Source organism: Martes martes (assembly GCF_963455335.1).
Source record: "Martes martes genome assembly, chromosome: 18".
NCBI lineage: Eukaryota > Metazoa > Chordata > Mammalia > Carnivora > Mustelidae > Martes > Martes martes.
Window position 1 is genome coordinate 11,124,162 of NC_137906.1, and position 18,647 is coordinate 11,142,808.

At 52.8% G+C, this 18,647-nt stretch overlaps 1 protein-coding gene across 2 annotated transcripts in view; it reads right to left on the reverse strand.

Annotated features, from left to right (window-relative positions):
* DAGLB (diacylglycerol lipase beta) overlaps positions 1 to 17,686 on the reverse strand; it is a 32,741-nt gene extending 15,055 nt beyond the window's left edge. The window contains exons 1-10 of one of the 2 annotated variants that reach the window (XM_080830755.1): positions 17,454 to 17,620; positions 15,231 to 15,382; positions 9,510 to 9,681; positions 8,161 to 8,419; positions 6,698 to 6,820; positions 5,871 to 5,998; positions 4,846 to 4,972; positions 4,462 to 4,545; positions 2,253 to 2,330; positions 870 to 1,435 (exon numbers count right to left, since the gene is read on the reverse strand). In XM_080830755.1, coding sequence (XP_080686881.1) covers positions 953 to 1,435; positions 2,253 to 2,330; positions 4,462 to 4,545; positions 4,846 to 4,972; positions 5,871 to 5,998; positions 6,698 to 6,820; positions 8,161 to 8,419; positions 9,510 to 9,681; positions 15,231 to 15,382; positions 17,454 to 17,548 — 1,701 coding nt within the window. In that variant the 5' untranslated portion in view covers positions 17,549 to 17,620 and the 3' untranslated portion in view covers positions 870 to 952. Of the gene's footprint in view, positions 1 to 869; positions 1,436 to 2,252; positions 2,331 to 4,461; positions 4,546 to 4,845; positions 4,973 to 5,870; positions 5,999 to 6,697; positions 6,821 to 8,160; positions 8,420 to 9,509; positions 9,682 to 15,230; positions 15,383 to 17,453 lie in introns of those variants that run through there. The other variant, XM_080830754.1, reaches the window with a different exon arrangement.
* Positions 17,687 to 18,647: the final 961 nt, after the last annotated feature.

The window sequence follows — 18,647 nt, forward strand, 5'->3', positions numbered from 1 at the left end:
TGTCTGCCTCTCTGCCTACTTGTGATCTCTCTCTCTGTGTCAAATAAATAAATAAAATCTTTTTCAAAAAATACATAAAACATAAAACCTAATAAACACAGCCATCCTAAGAGACAGGCTTCCTGAAAATGCAGCCGTCTCCACAGACGAGAGAGCCCTCCATGATGAGACAGGCCTGCCTTCTCTCCCGGCACCGACTGGGAGAGATCCTGCGCTGAGATGGGACACTGGGGACTGCCTTGAAAGCTCCTGCAAATTCCCGAGTCGGTCACTACCGAGTTCGGTGGGAGAAGGCCGAGCCTGGCCGCATACAAGAGAAGCTAAGAGGAGGTTCGACGGGTTTCCCGTCAGCATGGAGCACCTCCCGACCGACCAGCAGGCCTCCCCAGCCTCCCCTCCGGCCGGCAGTGCAGCCGCCTCCCACCCCGCACAGGGACCTACTGTGGGACAGGTGGAGCCAAAGGTGATCTGGACACAGCAGCGCCGGCGGGAGGCCCTGCCTCGTCACACACAGGGAAGGCCAAGACTGCCTTCGGTGGCACCACTTTGAACTCACGCCCTCAGGCCTGACCTGGGCTGGAGGTCAGGCCCAGAGCGCACTTTGTGGCCCACAAAGCCTTGACCTTCGGATGGATTCTAAGAAAAAGGCCGCAGCCCAGCCCATGGGATCCTGACGCGTGTGTGCGGCCGGCTGCTAACTGTGTCTCTGTGAGAAAGTAAGACATTTCTTTCTGTTTTTCTACACACATGCCCAGTAGTGACACTGGACTCTTCTGTGATGTGAGGCTCACAAAGACAGTTAAGGGTTGATGGGAAAGTTCACATTCCCGGGACCGTCCCGCTGCTAACTGGTGGCAGAAGGAACGTACCGAAACTGCCCAGCAGGACACGGGAGCTCCATCAGCGACAGTCTGGTTCTGACACATACTTTTATAAAGATTAGGCATTTTACTTAAAAAATCATCACCACACAAAACACACGCAGTGTATAAAGCAGCACCGGCCCCCCGCCCTCCACCCCGACGTCCCTCTCCCCAGAAGGAGCTGCTGTAACTTCCAGGACTGGTCCTTCCCTCGCATGTGCAAACACTCTGCTCTGCCCAGCCACCGTGGGACGCTGCCTTGCGCCCAGCAGGACGACCGGAAGCATCAAAAGCCAGCGAGAAAGCACGCGGAGAACAAGGTCGGGCTGCGCGAATACAGCCAGGGCCTCCATGACACGTCCCAGGCGCCGCCAGCACACACGGCGACTCCGCTCCCGGGCAGTGTCCCTGAAGCACTGGAGGCAGGGACCCGAACGGCTGTTCCCAGCCACAGCCCGGACGTGGCCCCCGCGTCCATCCGCGTGGTCTTGGCACACGGTGGGGCGTCCAGCAGCCGGCAGGGGAAGGAGACTGACACGTGCTACCGCCTGGCTCGACCTCGAGGACCCGGCCTGGTGAATGGACAAGTAACACCTGACTCCGGTTCTGCGAGGCCCGAACAGGCACACTGTGGGGCACTGGAACGGCGGTTCCCAGGGGCTGGGGGGCGGGCAGGGAGGAGCGATCGAGGAGGCTCTGACTACAGATGGTGGTCATGGGGACACAGCCTTTTGAATGTCTCTGCTGTCACAGAGTCGTATACTTAAAAAGGGTTATGATGATCAACATCATGTTATGTAATTAAATTCCTATTAAAAAACAACTCTGCCCCAGACCGGCCATTTCTGTCCCTGGAGGAGGAGACTTGAACCCCGCGGCAGGCACAGGAAGAGTGAAAGGAGAACTTGCGTGCTGTGACACAGGCAGGGGGAACCCGCCAGGCGACAAGGGAAGTGCTGGGGGCGCCTGCCACTCCAGGGGCGGGAGGGTCCGCGGGGGGGCTCCCAGGCCGGGGGGGGGGGGTCCCATGCTGAGCCGCAGCTTCTCTTCTCCACAACCACACACGACTCCCATCAAGGGGAGAAGAAGAGCGTTCAACCCCGGTTCAAGTGCCAAAGGACACATTCCAATTAATTGTGGCCTCTGGCAAGTCCCCTGATGGCTCTGAACCTGCTCCTTCCTCTTAAGAAACCAGAGCAACCTCGTGAGGCTGCCGTAAGGATTTCTACGGAGAGAAGGAAAAGCCTTACTGCGCACAGCACCTGGCAGCTGGCTGCTACCTGCCGTGTGGTTAGCGCTCCTGGGAGACGGTCAGACTTGGAAAAATCCTGACCCCTTAGAGGTTCTCCTTAATGGAACATTCCCAAACACACACTCCAGGGCTTGTACCTTGTGTGCCGAACAGTCTTGCACCCCACACTCTAAGTTGAGGGTCTCACTCTCCGCTGACAGGTCCGTGAGGATGTCCTACAAAGAGCGCATTGAAGAGGCCGTTGGGACGAGCTGCGCGCAGAGGCTGGCGCGGCAGGTCCCTCTGAGGGACCACTGAGGACTGAACCAGACACCCGACCTCAGGAAGGAAACCCAGGCAGCCAGGATGGTCCTGAGGGACCCACGGCAAGCAGCGGGTGTGCAATGCGGCTAAGGCACACCTTCTGCCTTCCCTCACTGCACACCTCTAAGTACTCAAGAAGCACAGAGCCCTGTACCTGGGTTTTGAACAAAGTATGGTTCCTGTCCTCAAAAGGGGCTATCAACAGTTCACTGAAACCTAAGGGAGGGTAAGAGATTCATGGGCGTGGGGGGGGGGGTGCACTGCAGAGCTGGGGTGGGGGTGGACTTCCTGGAGGAGGTGGCATCTGAGCAAAAGATTTAAAGAAAATCTTGCTTTCAGGGAACAAGGACAGCAATCCCACCCAAGGGGCCAGGAAGACCCAAGGCAGAGAGCATCTGAGCACAGGAAGCAGATAGAGGGGCAGGCACATGGGTGCTCAGAGGGGCCACTGGCAGAGCCCAAGAGGTGGGTGTCCCCCCAGGACCCAAGGCAGCTAACCCACTGGGGAGTGGACTCCATAACTATACCCTGCAAAGCTTGGGGGGACTCTGGCACACTGGAGAACCACTGGCAGGGTGAGCTTGGGGTAGAAACCAGAAAGGCAGGCTGGGCTGAGGTCTCTAAGCACTAACACAGCTGTGATAAGACACATGAATTTTCTATTATAAAGTAATGGGGGTGGGCGCCTGGGTGGCTCAGTTGCTTAAGCATCCGCCTCTCGATTTTGGCTCAGGTCATATCTCAGGGTTGTGAGAGTGAGCCCAGTGTCGGGCTCTGCGCTACGTGTGTAGCCTGCTTAAGATTCTCTCTCTCCTTCTGCCCCTCCCTCCCCCACTCACAAGCTTTCTTTCTCAAAATTAAATAAATAAATAAAAAATCTTGGGGCGCCTGGGTGGCTCAGTTGTTAAGCGTCTGCCTTCGGCTCAGGTCATGATTCCAGGGTCCTGGGATCGAGTCCTGCATCAGGCTCTCTCCTCGGCAGGGAGCCTGCTTCTCCCTCTCCCACTCCCCCTGCTTTGTGTTCCCTCTCTCACTGTCTCTCCTCTCTGTCAAATAAATAAAATCTTTAAAAAAAATTAAAAAAAAAAAAGTAACGGGGTGGGGAGCACCCAAGAGTGGTTTTTGAGAAGCAGTGGTAACATCTGACCCATGGTCTAGACAGAAAGACCCGTCTGTGAACGGAATAAGGACTGACTAGGAAGATAAGAGACCAGAAATAGGAACCAAGGTAGTAAACTGCTTCCCAGGCGTGTGGGGGTGGGGGAAGTGGCGCCGAGGGCATGGCCACAACGAGGGCCACGGGGCTGCGAACGGGGAGACAGCCAGAGAGACCCGGGCAGGAAGCCAGGAGAAAAAGCAAGAACAAGTCCATGCTTCCTTCCGGGGCCAGCTGCGGGATGCTGCAGAATCACTACAAGTGGGGGCCGGGGGAGGTGAGGCGTCTGCTTTCCTCGGTGCCTCCGGCAGAGCCTCGGGCAGGTGCGGAGTCCTGGCCAACCCCCAGAGTGGCAGGCCCTGGCCGCAGGAGGCCGAGAGCTCCTACTGTGGCGTCTCACTACGCTTTCTGGGTCAGCGGGGAAGTGAGGGTCAGGAAACGAGACTGAGGAATGGCCAAGAACACACCAAAGAGCATGACACAGGAAGAGCGCGGCGGCCGCCCACTCATCTGCACAGGGCGGGGAAGGCGGGGGCGGGCAGGCGGGACAGGGCTCGCTGGCGGGGCAACAGGGCTGCACAGCAGGCCCCACGGCCCCCGCGAGTCGGGGGCGCCTCTGGAGGAAGTCCTCCACTGGGGAACCCAGGCCTGCCGCTGTTTCTGACGCTTCTCAGCGAAAAGAACCGAATCCAACCATTTCTCCAAAGGCAGCACGTCACAGCCCAGGGGCAGCTTCTCCACTTTCTATCCTGGTGGTTTTGGCTACGCCTGCTGCTCTAACTCTTGGGGACTCTATCCCCTGTTCCAGCAAAGGCGGGTCTCCTGGCACCTGCGCTTGCTGCTTGCCCCACCCCTCATCCCGGGGCCTCGAGCACGGGGCTCCTTACCTGCAGAGACATGGTTCCTCTCACCGCTACCACGACAGATTCCTTCCTGTGGTCCAGAGCCACTAAGAAGGGAAGCTCGTAGACCTGAGGGTGAGGGAAAGAAGCATGAGTTCTCGAGAGTGAGAGCGCGCAGCTACGGGGCCGAGTTCGCCCAGCCCAGCGTCTCTAACAGCTGGGCAGTGGTGCTGTTCTCCCGCAGAAGGTGGGCTGCCTAGAACCCAGGGCGGTATCTCTACAAAGACTTCGGCTCCATCTCGCGTTAAGTCCATGAGTGTGTGCGTGCGCATGCGTGCATGTTTTCTGGGGGAGATAATTTATAACTTCCGCCACGCTCTGGAAGGACCCCAGGACCCCAGAGCAGTGACGGGGCGCTGTTGTACCGACCTTGTCGTGAAAGCTTATGTGAATGAAATCCCTGTACTGCAGGCCCGTCGTGTGCAGGATGGAGCCAAAGTGGCAGTGCAGCTGGTCGCCGCCAACCAGGTCATAGTCCGTCGTCCTGCTTCTACAACTAAACACACGGCAAACGTGTCAGTTATGGTACTGAGCAGGGAGCATCACCCCCACTGTCCCGTCCCCCCAGCACACACAAGAACCAGAGTTCACTACGCTCAGCACTTACTCTGGCTCCTTTACGATTTTTGGGCACACCTGTTACTAGAGGTCTGACTTCTGGAGTTGTGTCCGTGTTTTACATAATCAAAAAATAAATTATATTAAGAACAGGAGAGACTCTCAAATCTCCAGGAATAGGGCAAACTGGCATCTTGTTTGCTGATATGACGGAGCAAGAAGTGCACAACGCTGCTTCTGGGGAATTCCTGCCAAAGATGTGTAACTTGACTCTAATCCGGAAGAAACCATCAAATACAAATTGAGGGCCATTCACAAAATACCTAGGCTACCACGCAATGCAAGGTCAGTCTCACGCAAGATGTAAAACACCGAGGAACTGTGCCAGACAGACACCAAGTGCGATGCGTAAGCCTCACGTGGAGGAAACCTTGCTCTGGAGGGCACTCCTGGGACAAGCATGAAACCGTGACTCCGGAACCTAAGTGAGCTCTTGCTTAACGCTAGCTATGCTGGCGCAGAAGCGTCCTGAGCACGTGCAGAAGGTCCTCATTCTCGGGAAACGGGGCCAGAGCAGCAGGGGGTAAGGGGTGCGCTCTCTGCCGCTGGAGTTCTAGCAGGAAGCGACGGTGACAGCACATGCGACCACACTGAGTCACAACTGGTGGCTCCAGATAAAGGATTGATGGGCGTTCTTGGTACCCCGCTTGCGGTTTTGAAATATTTCAAAACAGAACATTTTTGGAAAGGGGCAACGGGATTATTTTTAGAAAGTACAACGAGGGCTCCGAGGAGCACTGAGCAGCACGCCGGCAGGGCCGGGCGCGCCCACCCACCAGTCCCCACCAATCTTGCAGAGCCCGGTGAAGGGGTTCCGGTAGATGTAGAGGGGCCACCCGTAGGCCGCTGCTGCAAACTGCATGTAATGGTGACAGTTGGCTAACTCGGTGTCCAAATCAGCTTCCTGGAAGAGAAGAACAACAGAGCCCATCACGGATGGGACCAACTCACGGAGATCATAACCTGAACTCCAACTCCTAATGACGTCCCTTTCTTTCCTCGTTAAACAGACCTCAGGGGACTTCCACAGGGAAAACTTGTCCTGGAACATGGAACGAAGACAGACCCGGGTTTTATAGGACTGCAGCCAGGACAGTGGACGTGATCAGCAAGAACCCCTACTGACTCCTGCAGCCCCTGCTGGAACAAGCCAGTGACGGAGCGCGAGGTGCGTGAGGACAGCAGAGCGCCAGGCCCCTGCATGAGGTGTAGAGAAGGACACCCACCCACGTGCAACCTCCTTCGGAAGCATCAACACCTGCGGCAGGAAAACTCCTCCAGCAAAACCCAACCGTTTCTGCTCCCTCGGCCCAGAGAAGAGAGCAAATGCACCCGGGGGAATCAGGCCCATCCCACAAAGGACTTTTGCTGTACAGATTTCAACAGTCCATTTCCTAAAAGAAAATGCTTTAAAAATACAATGGACGGTGAAGCGGCCAGGAAGGGGCTCCCTCTTCCTGAGGGACTGCAACCAGCACAAGCCACACATCACATTCCAAGCCAACGGTCCTGAATTCGCTGCTGGCCAGTTTGTTTTGTTTTTTGAAGATGTACGAATAGGAGTAAATGTCCAAACCTGACAACCCAACAGGAAGGGACTTACCTGGGGGGTTCCTGGGGAGTGGCTGATCACCTCCTCTGGCTCCTGGCTGTTCTTGATACTGTCCTGTTGCTGATGGAGAAGGGTGAGGCCCGCCGCAATGTCGCTGGGCACCAGATCTGTGTCCTGGATAAAAACAGTGGCTTGTCGCACAACTCAGCAGCGATGGCCTCTGAGTTCCTTAAAAGTCAGTTTATTTTTTACAGTTCACACACACGCACGCACAGTTACACGTAAAGATGTTCCTTGAGTATTTTCCTTTCAAGACTCCATCTGTATGTGAGCTTGATTTTTACAATCCTGCCCTCAGACAAATCCACGGGAGAACAGAGAAATGCTGCCGAGCTCTTACTTTCAAATTTCATTTCAAGTTAACGTAACTACTTAACTGACTTTACGGCTTTTGTACAGTTGGGAGCAAATGGATAAGGAAGTTCACCGTCTTTGTACTAAATGGCCAATTTTCGCCCAAATTTAGACTCTTGCTCACGATGCCGTGGTTTTGTTCCAAGAGTCCCTGGCAGAGATTTAAGAGACTGAACTTAGACTCTGTGGCTACAGCAAGCCTCCAAAAGAACCTCAGACGAGGAAAGCAGCAGGGGGAGGTCTCCTGTGCCCGCTGTCCCCTTGTCCTTCAGGCGGGATCTGGAGCAGCAGGAATCCTTGGCTGCCTCCAGCCACTTCCAGTCTGCAAGGAAGCACCAGGCACTGGCCACCCTGCCTAAGGCATCAGTTCTTCCAACTGTCTTAGGCCCAGACCAGAGCACTCCCTGAAGGTTAGTTTAGGGAGATACACTTCTTTGGTCCCTGCACGGAGGCGGCCACCTGGGGCCAACCTACAGGCCGGCCCTGGGCTCCGCAGAAGCAGACACCACAGAGAGGCAAGGAGGGACCGGCAGTCACGCAGGACGTCATGAGAACTCCTCTCCCTTCCCTGGTCTCAACACTGAACACAACAGTTTCCCAGAGAACAGTACTGGAAAACGCTGGATGTGATAGAAAACGAGTGCTCCCGAATCACTGAAGAAACCGCTCTAGAATGAAGACGCCTGCCCGCATGGTAGTAACATACTCAAACTCTCCTTCAGGAGTAGAGTCATCTGTCACGTCTATCACGCTATGAAGTAGCAGACGGGGTCTGACAGCTCCCTGGACACACGGCACCGCCCGCATCTGGCGCCTGCAGAGGGGACCAGCTGGCAAATCCACCCCACAACATGCAGGTTCCATCACGGAGCTCCTTAAAAATGAACTACGAATCCCGACAGCGTGACAAACAGGTGGCCACACCAGGACGCACCGGCCAGGGAGTCTGCGAGCGCAGGGCCCTGCGCTAACAACCCCCGACCCCGCCACGCCACAGAGCACACCTGTACAAGAGCTCTTTGGAGTGAACAGAGTATTCACGTTAACATGAGAGACATTTACTGAGGAGAAAGAGACGAAAGCAGACCCCTTCAGCTTACTGAAAAGTAGGTTGAGAAAAGCTCTGCCGTACTCGAAAAAGCTACTCGAGTATGGTCGTCCTTCCCGATGCAACAGCATAGCAGCTTGATTCTCGTTTCCCACACGCTCGTAGCAGCTGTCTTGAGGCCATTAAGTAGCTGGCTGGACTCACGACTATCCAGGTGGTTGGGGCCAGCGGAGGGATATGGAGCCATTTTACCCCCGAGGGGGTCAAAGACGATGATGATGGTGACCACGGTGGAGACGATGATAACCCAGCTGCAAAACAGAGAGAGAAGGTGTGAGGACCCTGGGTCCCACGTCCAGATGCGGCTCTCCCAGAACCAGGTGGAGGTGAGCGATTTGTTTCTTCTAGAAAGTTCTTTATGGGCCCGTGGCTGACCCCAGTCCCACAGAAGTCAGAGCCTTAGAAGTGAAGACCACAAAAGAGAAAAGGAGGTGCCTGGTAGGCAGAGCTGCAGCCTGGACACGGAAGTAGCTGGAACCTGTTCTCCATGGTCCACTGGCCATGACCCAGGCCATGCTTGGTAAAACCCAAATAACTCTGCCACATCGTGAGATACTCTGATGGGTTTTTCATTCATACATTCAGGGCACAATGTGCCAGACACCGTGGTTCACGAACACGTGCACCACAGGAAACTGTACCTCTGTGAAGGGACTCTGCTGCCCCTGCGTGTGCGGCATGGGAAGGGCAGCGTCAGCATGAGTCTCCAGCAGCGGAAGTAACTAGATCCTTCCTAAGACTGCGAGCCTGGAGACTGGGAAAACCCAGTGCCACCCATTAGTCCCTCACAATTCCTGACACTGGTGTTTCTTCTCATCCTGCCTTTAGTTTTTGCCCTTGATTTGGTCTTTGGGTTTTCTCCCTTCTAATAACAGAAAGAATGGAATACAGAAGAACGAGAACCAGCAAGAAAAAAAATGTTATCAATAAATGTATTAACGGGAGATGAATTATTTCTTATATATAAATGCATGTCTCTCAATTTTTATGATTTACTCAAAAAGGTCCAATTTCAGGGTACCTGGGTGGCTTAGTTGTTAAGCATCTGCCTTCGGCTCAGGTCATGATCCCAGGGTTCTGGGACTGAGCCCCACATCGGGCTCCCTACTCAGTAGAGGGCCTGCTTCTCCCTCTCCCTCTGCTTAGAGGTCTGCTGCTCTAACTACTTGTGCTCTCTCTGTCAAATAAATAAAATCTTAAGAAAAAAAAAAGTCCAATTTCTAACAATTTGAGGAAGTCCACATGATGTTGGGCTATCTGCATTGACTCGGAAAGGTCTGTTTCCTTACATCTCAAATGCATCTGAGACAAGAAACTGAAAGAGAAGACGGAAGACCTCACCTGATGACAACAGTGGCAATGATGCCATTCACCACTGTCTTGTCACACTGAACGTCGTCTGCTATCCAGGCAGCCCCCAGAGAAGCCCAGACCATCTCTGGCAGAAAGAGTGCTAGGCGGAGGTAAAGCAGCTTGGACATAGATTTCCGTGGTCCAGGATTACAGATGGTTCCTAAAACACAGAAGATACTCAAACTGGGCACCTGGCTTCCTCGGAGACTTCCTTTCCACAGAAACAGAGGGCGGAGAGCATCTGTTACTAATATAGATGGTTTCTACTCTTAATTGGAAACCAATGCCCAAGGCTGAGAGCAAGTGACCAAGTGAGGGGTAGAAATTGGACAAAAAGCCTCAGATTCATTTCCTAGACTTATGAGGGTTTCAAGAGACTTCAGGGTTCTAACTGGGATGGCCATACAATCATTGCCCAAACTGGGACACTTCTGAGAGAGGAAGGAGGTGCTATGAATAATTATGCTGGGACATCGGGCACAAAACAGAACCGTCCCAGGCCAGCAGAGATACATGGTCACCCGACTCTAGAAAATAACTCCACCACCTGCTCGAGACGTATGGCGTTCAGGCACCACGTGAAACACTTAACACCCATTATCGTGTAATCCTCACAGCTCTGAAGACAGTTACTGCCCCATTTTACAAATGAGGAAACTGAGGCTAAGAGAGCTTAGTAACTACTTTCTAAAACATAACCCAGGAGGTGCCTGGGTGATAGGGTTGATTAAGCCTCTGATTCTTGATTTCCGCTCAGGTCATGATCTCAAGGTCGTGAGATTGAGCCCTACATCTGGCTCTGTGCTCAGTGGGGAGTCTCCCTGAGATTCTCTCTCTCCCTCTCTCTGCCCCTTCCCCCACTCTGTCAAATAAATAAATAAAATCTTAACAACAATGACAAAACCCCCACAATCCAGGTCTGCATGGTCCCGGCTCTCCAGTTCACCAGTGTCCGCACTCTTGGAAAGTGAACAATTCTGACGCACGCGAACACTTGAAGAAACCCAACACACAGACGCAACCTTTTCACCATGTCTCCCGCAAACCCAAGTGGCCCAGAGGTCCGTGTGCTTTAATTCTCCATGTAAAACCTCAGCTCTCTCCCTCTGGGAAAAGGTGTGATAAGTATTAACTGAAGCGACACAAAAATGCCAAATGATTAAAACAAAAACAGTGAAAAAAAAAAACAAAAACAAAAACAAAAACCCAAAACCATGAGTGAAGACAATCTTAAGATGTAAAGAATGATCTGGTGAGGAAACAGCTTTCTTTTTTTTTTTTATTTTATTTATCTGACAGACAGAGATCACAAGCAGGCAGAGAGGCAGGCAGAGAGAGAGAGGGGGAAGCAGGCTCCCTGCTGAGCAGAGATCCCAATGCGGGGCTCGATCCCAGGACCCCGAGATCATGACCTGAGCCGAAGGCAGAGGCTTTAACCCACTGAGCCACCCAGGCGCCCCGAGGAAACATCTTTTATGTTCCAAGAATCACCCTCCATTAGACTGGGTAACTAATTAGACTCATGTTCTAAAGTTTCTGTTTGGCACAAATACAAAATACAAGGTAACCAAAACAACTTCTCTCCCTGAGGGACTAAGAGGGCAGGGCTAACCCCCTCCCCACCCCGCGCCCCGCCTGGAGCCTGCTGTGAACAGCTGACCACCCGCAGCAGGAAACCCCAGCTGGGCCGGCCCCCAGCAGCACCCACAGCGCCAGGCCCGGCACTGCGACACTCTGCACATGAAACACAGTCGTAAACAAGGAAGCGGGAAACAGAGTTCTAAGATTCCAAAAAGAAATCAAGATACTGAAAAAACCTCCTTTATCCAGTCAAACCCACCGATGAAAACATGGTTATTTACTTAGATAAGAGATCTTCCTCTCGGGGTGCCTGGGTGGCTCAGCAGGTTAAGCCTCTGCCTTCAGCTCAGGTCATGATCTCAGGGTCCTGGGATCGAGCCCCGCATCGGGCTCTCTGCTCAGCAGGGAGCCTGCTTCCCCCTCTCTCTCTGCCTGCCTCTCTACCTACTTGTGATCTCTCTCTGTCAAATTAAAAAAAAAAAAAATCTTAAAAAAAAAAAAAGAGATCTTCCTCTCAAGGCAAGGAGGGCCCGGAGAGGACCTGCTGCTCCCAGGGCGCGGGGAGGCGGAGACCCCACCGACCCCGAAGCAGAACCTCCTCCCGGAAAGGACTGCAGTGCCGCCCGGGGCTTCACCGGTGCCGCAGAGCCACTCGTGCAAGACCACAGAAGGCAGGCCCGTGTCACAGCATCTGGGCTTTAACGGCTCTACACACTGCCCCAACCTTCCCCAGCGGGAGACGAGCACGGAGGTGACGCAAGGAAACGGCCCAGAACCCACATCGAACACAGCAAACGGCACACCCTGGAGGCTGAGGGTGCTCCGCTGTGAAAACGGGGTTGTCGTGAGGCTGGACCTTCCTTAACTAAGCCTCCCCCATGGTAGGAACAGAAGGATTTTACCAGGGCGGTTCTCAGGTCAACACCAGAAACCGCAGCATCGAGCTTCTCCCCAGCTATGCCACACCGATGACCGGGGGAGAGAGAGGAGCGCACGTGCCTCGGTATCTTGGATCAAGATGACCGAACCCCGCTGGTCCCACATGTGCCCCCTGCAGCTTGGGGTGTCTCTCCGAGAGAGTAAGACCAGCCGAAAGCTATGTAAACATGGCCTTCCAGCACGAGCGACAGGTTAATTACTGAGACGCCTCCCGGAACAAAAGGGGCAACAGAAGTTACCCACGTATCAAGAATAAAATTAACAAGGATGCCTGGGTGGCTCAGGGAGTTAAGCACTGCCTCTTGGTTTCAGCTCAGATCATGATCTCAGGGCTGGCACTTAAACTAACGTGATTTATAAAATATTGCTTTTAGTTCAGTTGTGGCACCTCTTGCCACAAGTAACAAAAGTTGAAAAACAGGAAGAACCCGGGACCTGCCCTGACTTGGGGACTGAAGCGGAGGCGCTGGGACAGGCGTCCCGGCTCTCTGGCTTCTCACGACTCTGCCCTCCTCTGTCAGCTCGTCCCGGCTGTGAGTGGAGATACACCAAGAATTCAGCAGCTCCTCCCTCCACAGAATCACCCAGGCTGAAAACACTGTATTACTTCTGCATCTTTCCTCGAGGATCAAGACTTCCCAGAACCTTCCAGAAAATTCCTGAGTTTCACGGGCTCCAACTGGGTCACATGTCCATTCCAGAACCAGTCACTGACATGTGAGGATCATTCCTGAGCTGGGTGGAGAGCTGGCTTCTTTGACACACTTACTTCATATGTGAGGGATGGGGGACGTCCCAAATAAAACTGGGTTGTTTGGAAGAGGCTGCTGGACAGGCAACCCACCCATAACACAAACTACTGGCATGTAAGGCCTAACACGTACACCATCAGATGTCTTCTGAGCTCTAACCGTGAGTGTGAGACCGTGCAGGCCTTACACAAGTGCTTAAGGGGAGAAGCCTAAGTGAACACGGCCATCTACCACGGTGTACATGCCCCGACACCACCAAAAATGTCTGAAGAAATAATACTCAAGGAAAAAAAAGCTCACATTCCTGCTTCAGATCTGAACACTGAGTCTCCTAACCAGAACAGGACATGAACAGAAAGGGCCAAGAAATGAGATGATGCCACAGATGAAGTGACACCAACCCAAATGCTTCACCTTGCAGAAACTCAGACTTCACGAAAGGCTCCACAGCACTGGGGCACCTGGCTGGCTCAGCTGGTTAAGCGACCGACTCTGGGTTTCAGCTCAGATCATAATCAGCTCAGATCAGGGTCGTGAGATCAACCCCTGCACCGGGCTCCGCACTCAGTGCAGAGTTTGCTTGAGGTTCTCTCTTTCCCTCTGCAAACCCCCACCCACACACTCTAAGAAACAACAAAAACACAACATTGAAACCACAACTCCACGGTGCTAAAGCCACAGAACGGGGACCTTCTTTGCTCTAGACACTCATGCACGCATTCATGTTTTCATGGGCATGCTCAAATACACAGCGCTCTCTTTTCCATACACGTCTCTTTAAGTGGGCACATGCCACACCTCTCGGACATCTAAAACCCTGTGGTCTTTCTCATGAAATACTCGGCCACTAACATTTCTCCATCACTCCCCACGAGCTACCCCCATCTTTTCAGTTTCAGTTGGTCATTCACCGCCGAGATCACGACTCTGCTGCCCAGTGTTATCAACTTCTTCCTCCCAGTGCTTTCACCATCATCTGGAATGTGTGAGCCTGCCTTCCCCAGCCCCACTCAAGCAATGATGAAACGTGCTGGAGGGCGGCGTGCCACTTAGCCCTGCCTCTGACTGCCAAGTTTTCAGTTTCTAATGCTCGGCTCCTCCTATGAACCTGAGCACTCATACAGGGAAGGCTCCCAACATTTTCAGCAAAGTGACTGCAGAAAACTGTAATATGGAGAAAAAATTATTATTAAGAATAGATGGAGGGCACCTGGGTGGTTCAGTCGTTAAGCCTCTGCCTTCAGCTCAGGTCATGATCTCAGGGTCCTGGGATCGAGCCCCGCATCGGGCTCTCTGCTCAGCAGGGAGCCTGCTTCCTCTTCTCTCTCTGCCTGCCTCTCTGCCTACTTGTGATCTCTGTCAAATAAATAAAATCTTTAAAACAAACAAACATACAAAAAACGGGGAAAGGATCTGAGTAGACACATCCCCAAAGATGATACACGAATGGCCAGTAAGCTACGAGAGGATGCTCACCAAGGAACTGCAAATCACCACCCCAGAGAGATCCACCAGGACGGCTAGGATCGGAAAGTCAGACAAAGGTAAGCGCTACTGATGATGGGGAGAAACCGAAACTCTTTATAAACTGAAAAAGAAATGGTGTAGCTGCTTGGACTCCAGTCTGGCAGCTCCCCAGAAGGTTAAACCTGGGGCTACCACATGATCTGCCCACTCCATGCCTAGGCACACATCCAAGAGAAATTAAAACCTCTGTCCGTACAAAAACACCTATGTGAACGTTCACAGCAGCTTTATTTGGAATAGCCCAAAAGTGTTAATAATCCAAATGTCCACCGACTGACAAATGGATAAGTAAAATGTGGCAAGCCAGTCGACGTAATTTTTAAAAAAATTTTTATTTATTTGAGAGAGAGAGAGAGAGGGCATGAGCGCCCAGGATCAGGGGTGGGCAGGGGGCAGAGGGAGAGGGAGAAGGAGGCTCCCCACTAGGCAGGGAGCCCGATGTGGGGCTGGATCCCAGGACCCTGGGATCATGACCTGAGCTGAAGGCGGATGCTTAGCCGACTGAGCCAATATTATTCAGTCATAAGAAGAATAAAGAGTTGACACACACTAAAAGATGAATGAACCCAGAAAACATGATAAGTTTAAGGGGCCAGACCCAATGGCCACATAGTGGATGACTCCAACTGTATGACCCAGAACAGGCAGATCTACAGACAAAGTAGGTCAGCAGATGGCTAGAGCTGAGGAAATTGGGGGAAAATGAGGAGTGATTGCTAACAGGCATAGGATTTCTTTTTGGGGTGATGAGAACGTACTAAAATTGTGGTGAAGGCTGCACAACTCTGGGAATATACTAAAAATCACGGTCTTGGATGCTTCCAATGGGTGAATTGTACAGTACATGAATTATATCTCAATAAAGCAATTAAAAAAGAACAGGTATCAAAGAGAAAAGGCTACCCTTTACCTTTCATGCTGACACACGTGATGGCGGCCACCGTACATATAATAATTGCTAGGAGAACAAGAAGAACGATCAAGTAACTGCTGAGCAGGGCGCCGCCTGTACAGTCCAGCTTCCCTCGGTGCACAAGGTACAAAGTCAAAATGCCAATCCACCTGCCGAGAGATAGGGAGGGTCAGAAATGGAAACCAAGGGACTACATTATAAAACATTACAGAGGGCGCCTGGGTGGTTCAGTCATTGCAGGGGTCTGCCTTCGGCTCAGGTCGTGATCTCTGGGATCGAGCCTTGAGTTGGGCTCCCTGTTCAGCAGGAGGCCTGCTTTTCCCTCTCCCACTCCCCTGCTTGTGTTCCCTCTCTCGCCGTGTCTCTGTCAAACAGATAAATAAAACCTTCTAAAAATTTTTTTAAAAAATTACAGAAAAAAATAAAAGGAGTTTTTTTTTTAATTTTAATTAAATTTTTTAAAAAAGAGTTAATTTCCCAAGGCAAGGTGAAGTTTGCTTTGGAATACAATTTTCTCCAATAAAAGATCTACTAAGAAAAACAATAAAAGATCTACTAAGTCAATTAAAGAGTGTGACTTTTTTTAAGCCAATTTTTATTTATTTTTTTAAAGATTTTATTTATTTGACAGAGAGAGAGATCACAAGCAGACAGAGGCAGCCAGAGAGAGAGAGGGGAAAGCAGGCTACCCGCCAAGCAGAGAACCCGACATGGCGCTCGATCCCAGGACCCCGAGATCATGACCTGAGCTGAAGGCAAAGGCTTAACCCACTGAGCCACCCAGGTGCCCCTAAAGCCAATTTTTAAAAAAATGAGTTTTATACTTCCTGTGCTTACATGATCGTTCCTAATTCTATGCCTGCTCTCATACCAAAGAGGCACTTAATGCCGTAAGCAGGCAACTATAATGCGGGCTGATGAAAAACAGCTGCCCTATCATGACTCAAATACACAAGTGTAAACCAACAAAATGCAGGCTTGCTAAAATATTAACAAGATATGTTTATTTCTGGAGATTAACAAGGAACTGACAAACACGCACTGTCATCAGCTGTGTGTAATGCAAAAAAACCGGGAGGTGGTAATCAAGATATGCCAAGATGTTTCACAGGGAACACTGATAATCTTGCGAGGCCTCGTACTGCAGACTTAGTATCTTTTGTAATTCAGTGCAGAACAAGGAAAGACAGCACCAAAGGGCTGTATTTCAGGAAATGGCTGAGCAGCGCTGGCAAGAACACTGTATGAAGGATTCAAACCCAGGTGTGGAATTGGGACTAGAGAACATTTTATGCTTTTGCCAGTTTTGTGGTATTAGGACTTTGGGTCTGGAAATAACAATGGGAAATAACCTCAAAGAGACTCGGCTATGAAAACGATGGAACTACTGAGAAGCCGCTTTCAGGATTTCACGTTTTTATATTCCTTTCCCCTCAAGAATGCACTCTTCGAGGGGCGCCTGGGTGGCTCAGTGGGTTAAGCCTCTGCCTTCGGCTCAGGTCCTGATCCCAGCGTCCTGGGATCAAGCCCTGCATCGGGCTCTCTGCTCAGCAGGGAGCCTGCTTCCTCCTCTCTCTCTGCCTGCCTCTCTGCCTACTTGTGATCTCTCTGTCAAATAAAAAAATAAAATCTTAAAAAAAAAAAAAAAAGAATGCACTCTTCGATTACAGTGGTGCTGTATTTATTCCCTGCTCAGCCCCTCTGGGAGCAGACTGGAGAAGCCCAATTCCACTTCCCATCGGTTGCAGACTTTGTGCCAAGCTTGGCTGCTCCTCAGGGAATTCAGTTCTGGAACGAGAAGCAGGCTACTATTTCCCATCCTTTCCTCTGGTTGACCCTGGTTGCCCTGCGTTTCCATGCCGAGCGCTGTAATAATGCCAAGTGGCTGCTTCTGGCTCCCGGAAGCAGATCCCGAAGGGCACGGCCTTTGGTCCGTAACCACGTCCCGGAGGCTCCCGGAGCCAGGCCTCCGCGCCGCACGCGACAGGGACCGACCTGGGGGTCCCCAGACCCGGCCTCAGTGTGCCCTCCGAGAAGTGGGCAGAGCGGCTGCACGCACGTCCTCGGAGGCCTCGCGCGGTGGGGAGACCCAGACGAGGGAACGTGGGCTCCGCGTCCGCGCGCACAAACCCAGCGACACTGCCGCTCCTCGCGGGCGGCTGGAACCCGCTCCCTCCGAGCCCCGGCCGCCCGCCCGGCCGCCCAGCCCGCCGCTCTTACCACACCACTCGCAGGGACAGCTCGAAGAACCCCGGGAAGACCAGGTCGTCGCTGGCAATGGCCCAGCGCCGACCGAAAAGCACCATCCCGGGCATGGCGGAGACCCTGCTGCCCGGCCTCGGGCCGGCCCGCCGCGCGCCGGTGACCACTCGGCGCCCCGCGCCTTCCCGGATCCAACGCCAAACTGACTGCGACTCGGCGCAGGCGCGTGCGAGGGTCAGGCCCGACGCACGCGCACTGAGCCCCGCGCCGCCGCGGACCCTCCGCGCCTGCGCAGAGACGCTGACCCGGATGGCGCTGATCAGTGCCCTCGGTGTTTTGCGTGTGTGCGAGGTCCTTTCTGATAATATTCCAATTCTGTAGGTAAGGACTCTTCGGGGCCCGGAGGAATGAACACCCCCAGAGATCCACGGGTGTTGATGGCCGATCTGGGGCTCCTTCCAGGTCAGGAGTGCCGCGTTAGGACGCCTCTCGAGTTCAGGGTCTGAAACCACCCAGTAGCTGGGCTGGGGCGTGGGGAAGAGCCTTATCCTCTGAGCGTAAGGCACTGAGCACTTAGCACCTGCACTCTACCCCAGCCCGGTCCGAGACCCCTTCGTGCCTGCGCGGGTCTCCCCACTGCTCTCCGTCATTCTACCCTGCCTCCGTCCAGCCACCCCCCACTTCCCCCCACACACAGTGCATTTCCCCTGCGGCAGCCGGAACAACCTGGTTGAACCGTCAGAGCAGCCCCATCCTCCGCTTAGGATCTTGCAAGGCTGCACTTTTGTGCATGAGATTGACTGGCTTACCGTTCTGTCTCTCCACCCCTACTGCCTGCCGCCACCCCCCACCCCCCAAATACATCAAGCTCATTCTCACCCCAGGACTTTTACATTCTGTTTCCTCGGCCAGGGATGTTCCTCTCCAGTTATTTCCATGTCTCTGTCTCAGGTCATTCAGGGCTTAGCTCAAGTTGCAAAGAGGCTTTCCTTGGCCACCTTGTCTGAACAGCACACCCACCTGTTCCCATTCCCTCCCCCGGCTTCAGTTCTCCTCCTGATAATCACTCCCTGACGTTGTAGCATGTTTATTACCTCTTTCCTTCCACCTTAGAGTGTAAATTGCATGAGCAATTTACCTTGTCCGTCGTGTTCACTGCTATACACATAATAAAGCAGATTACAGGCACATATTAAATACTTGACGAATGAA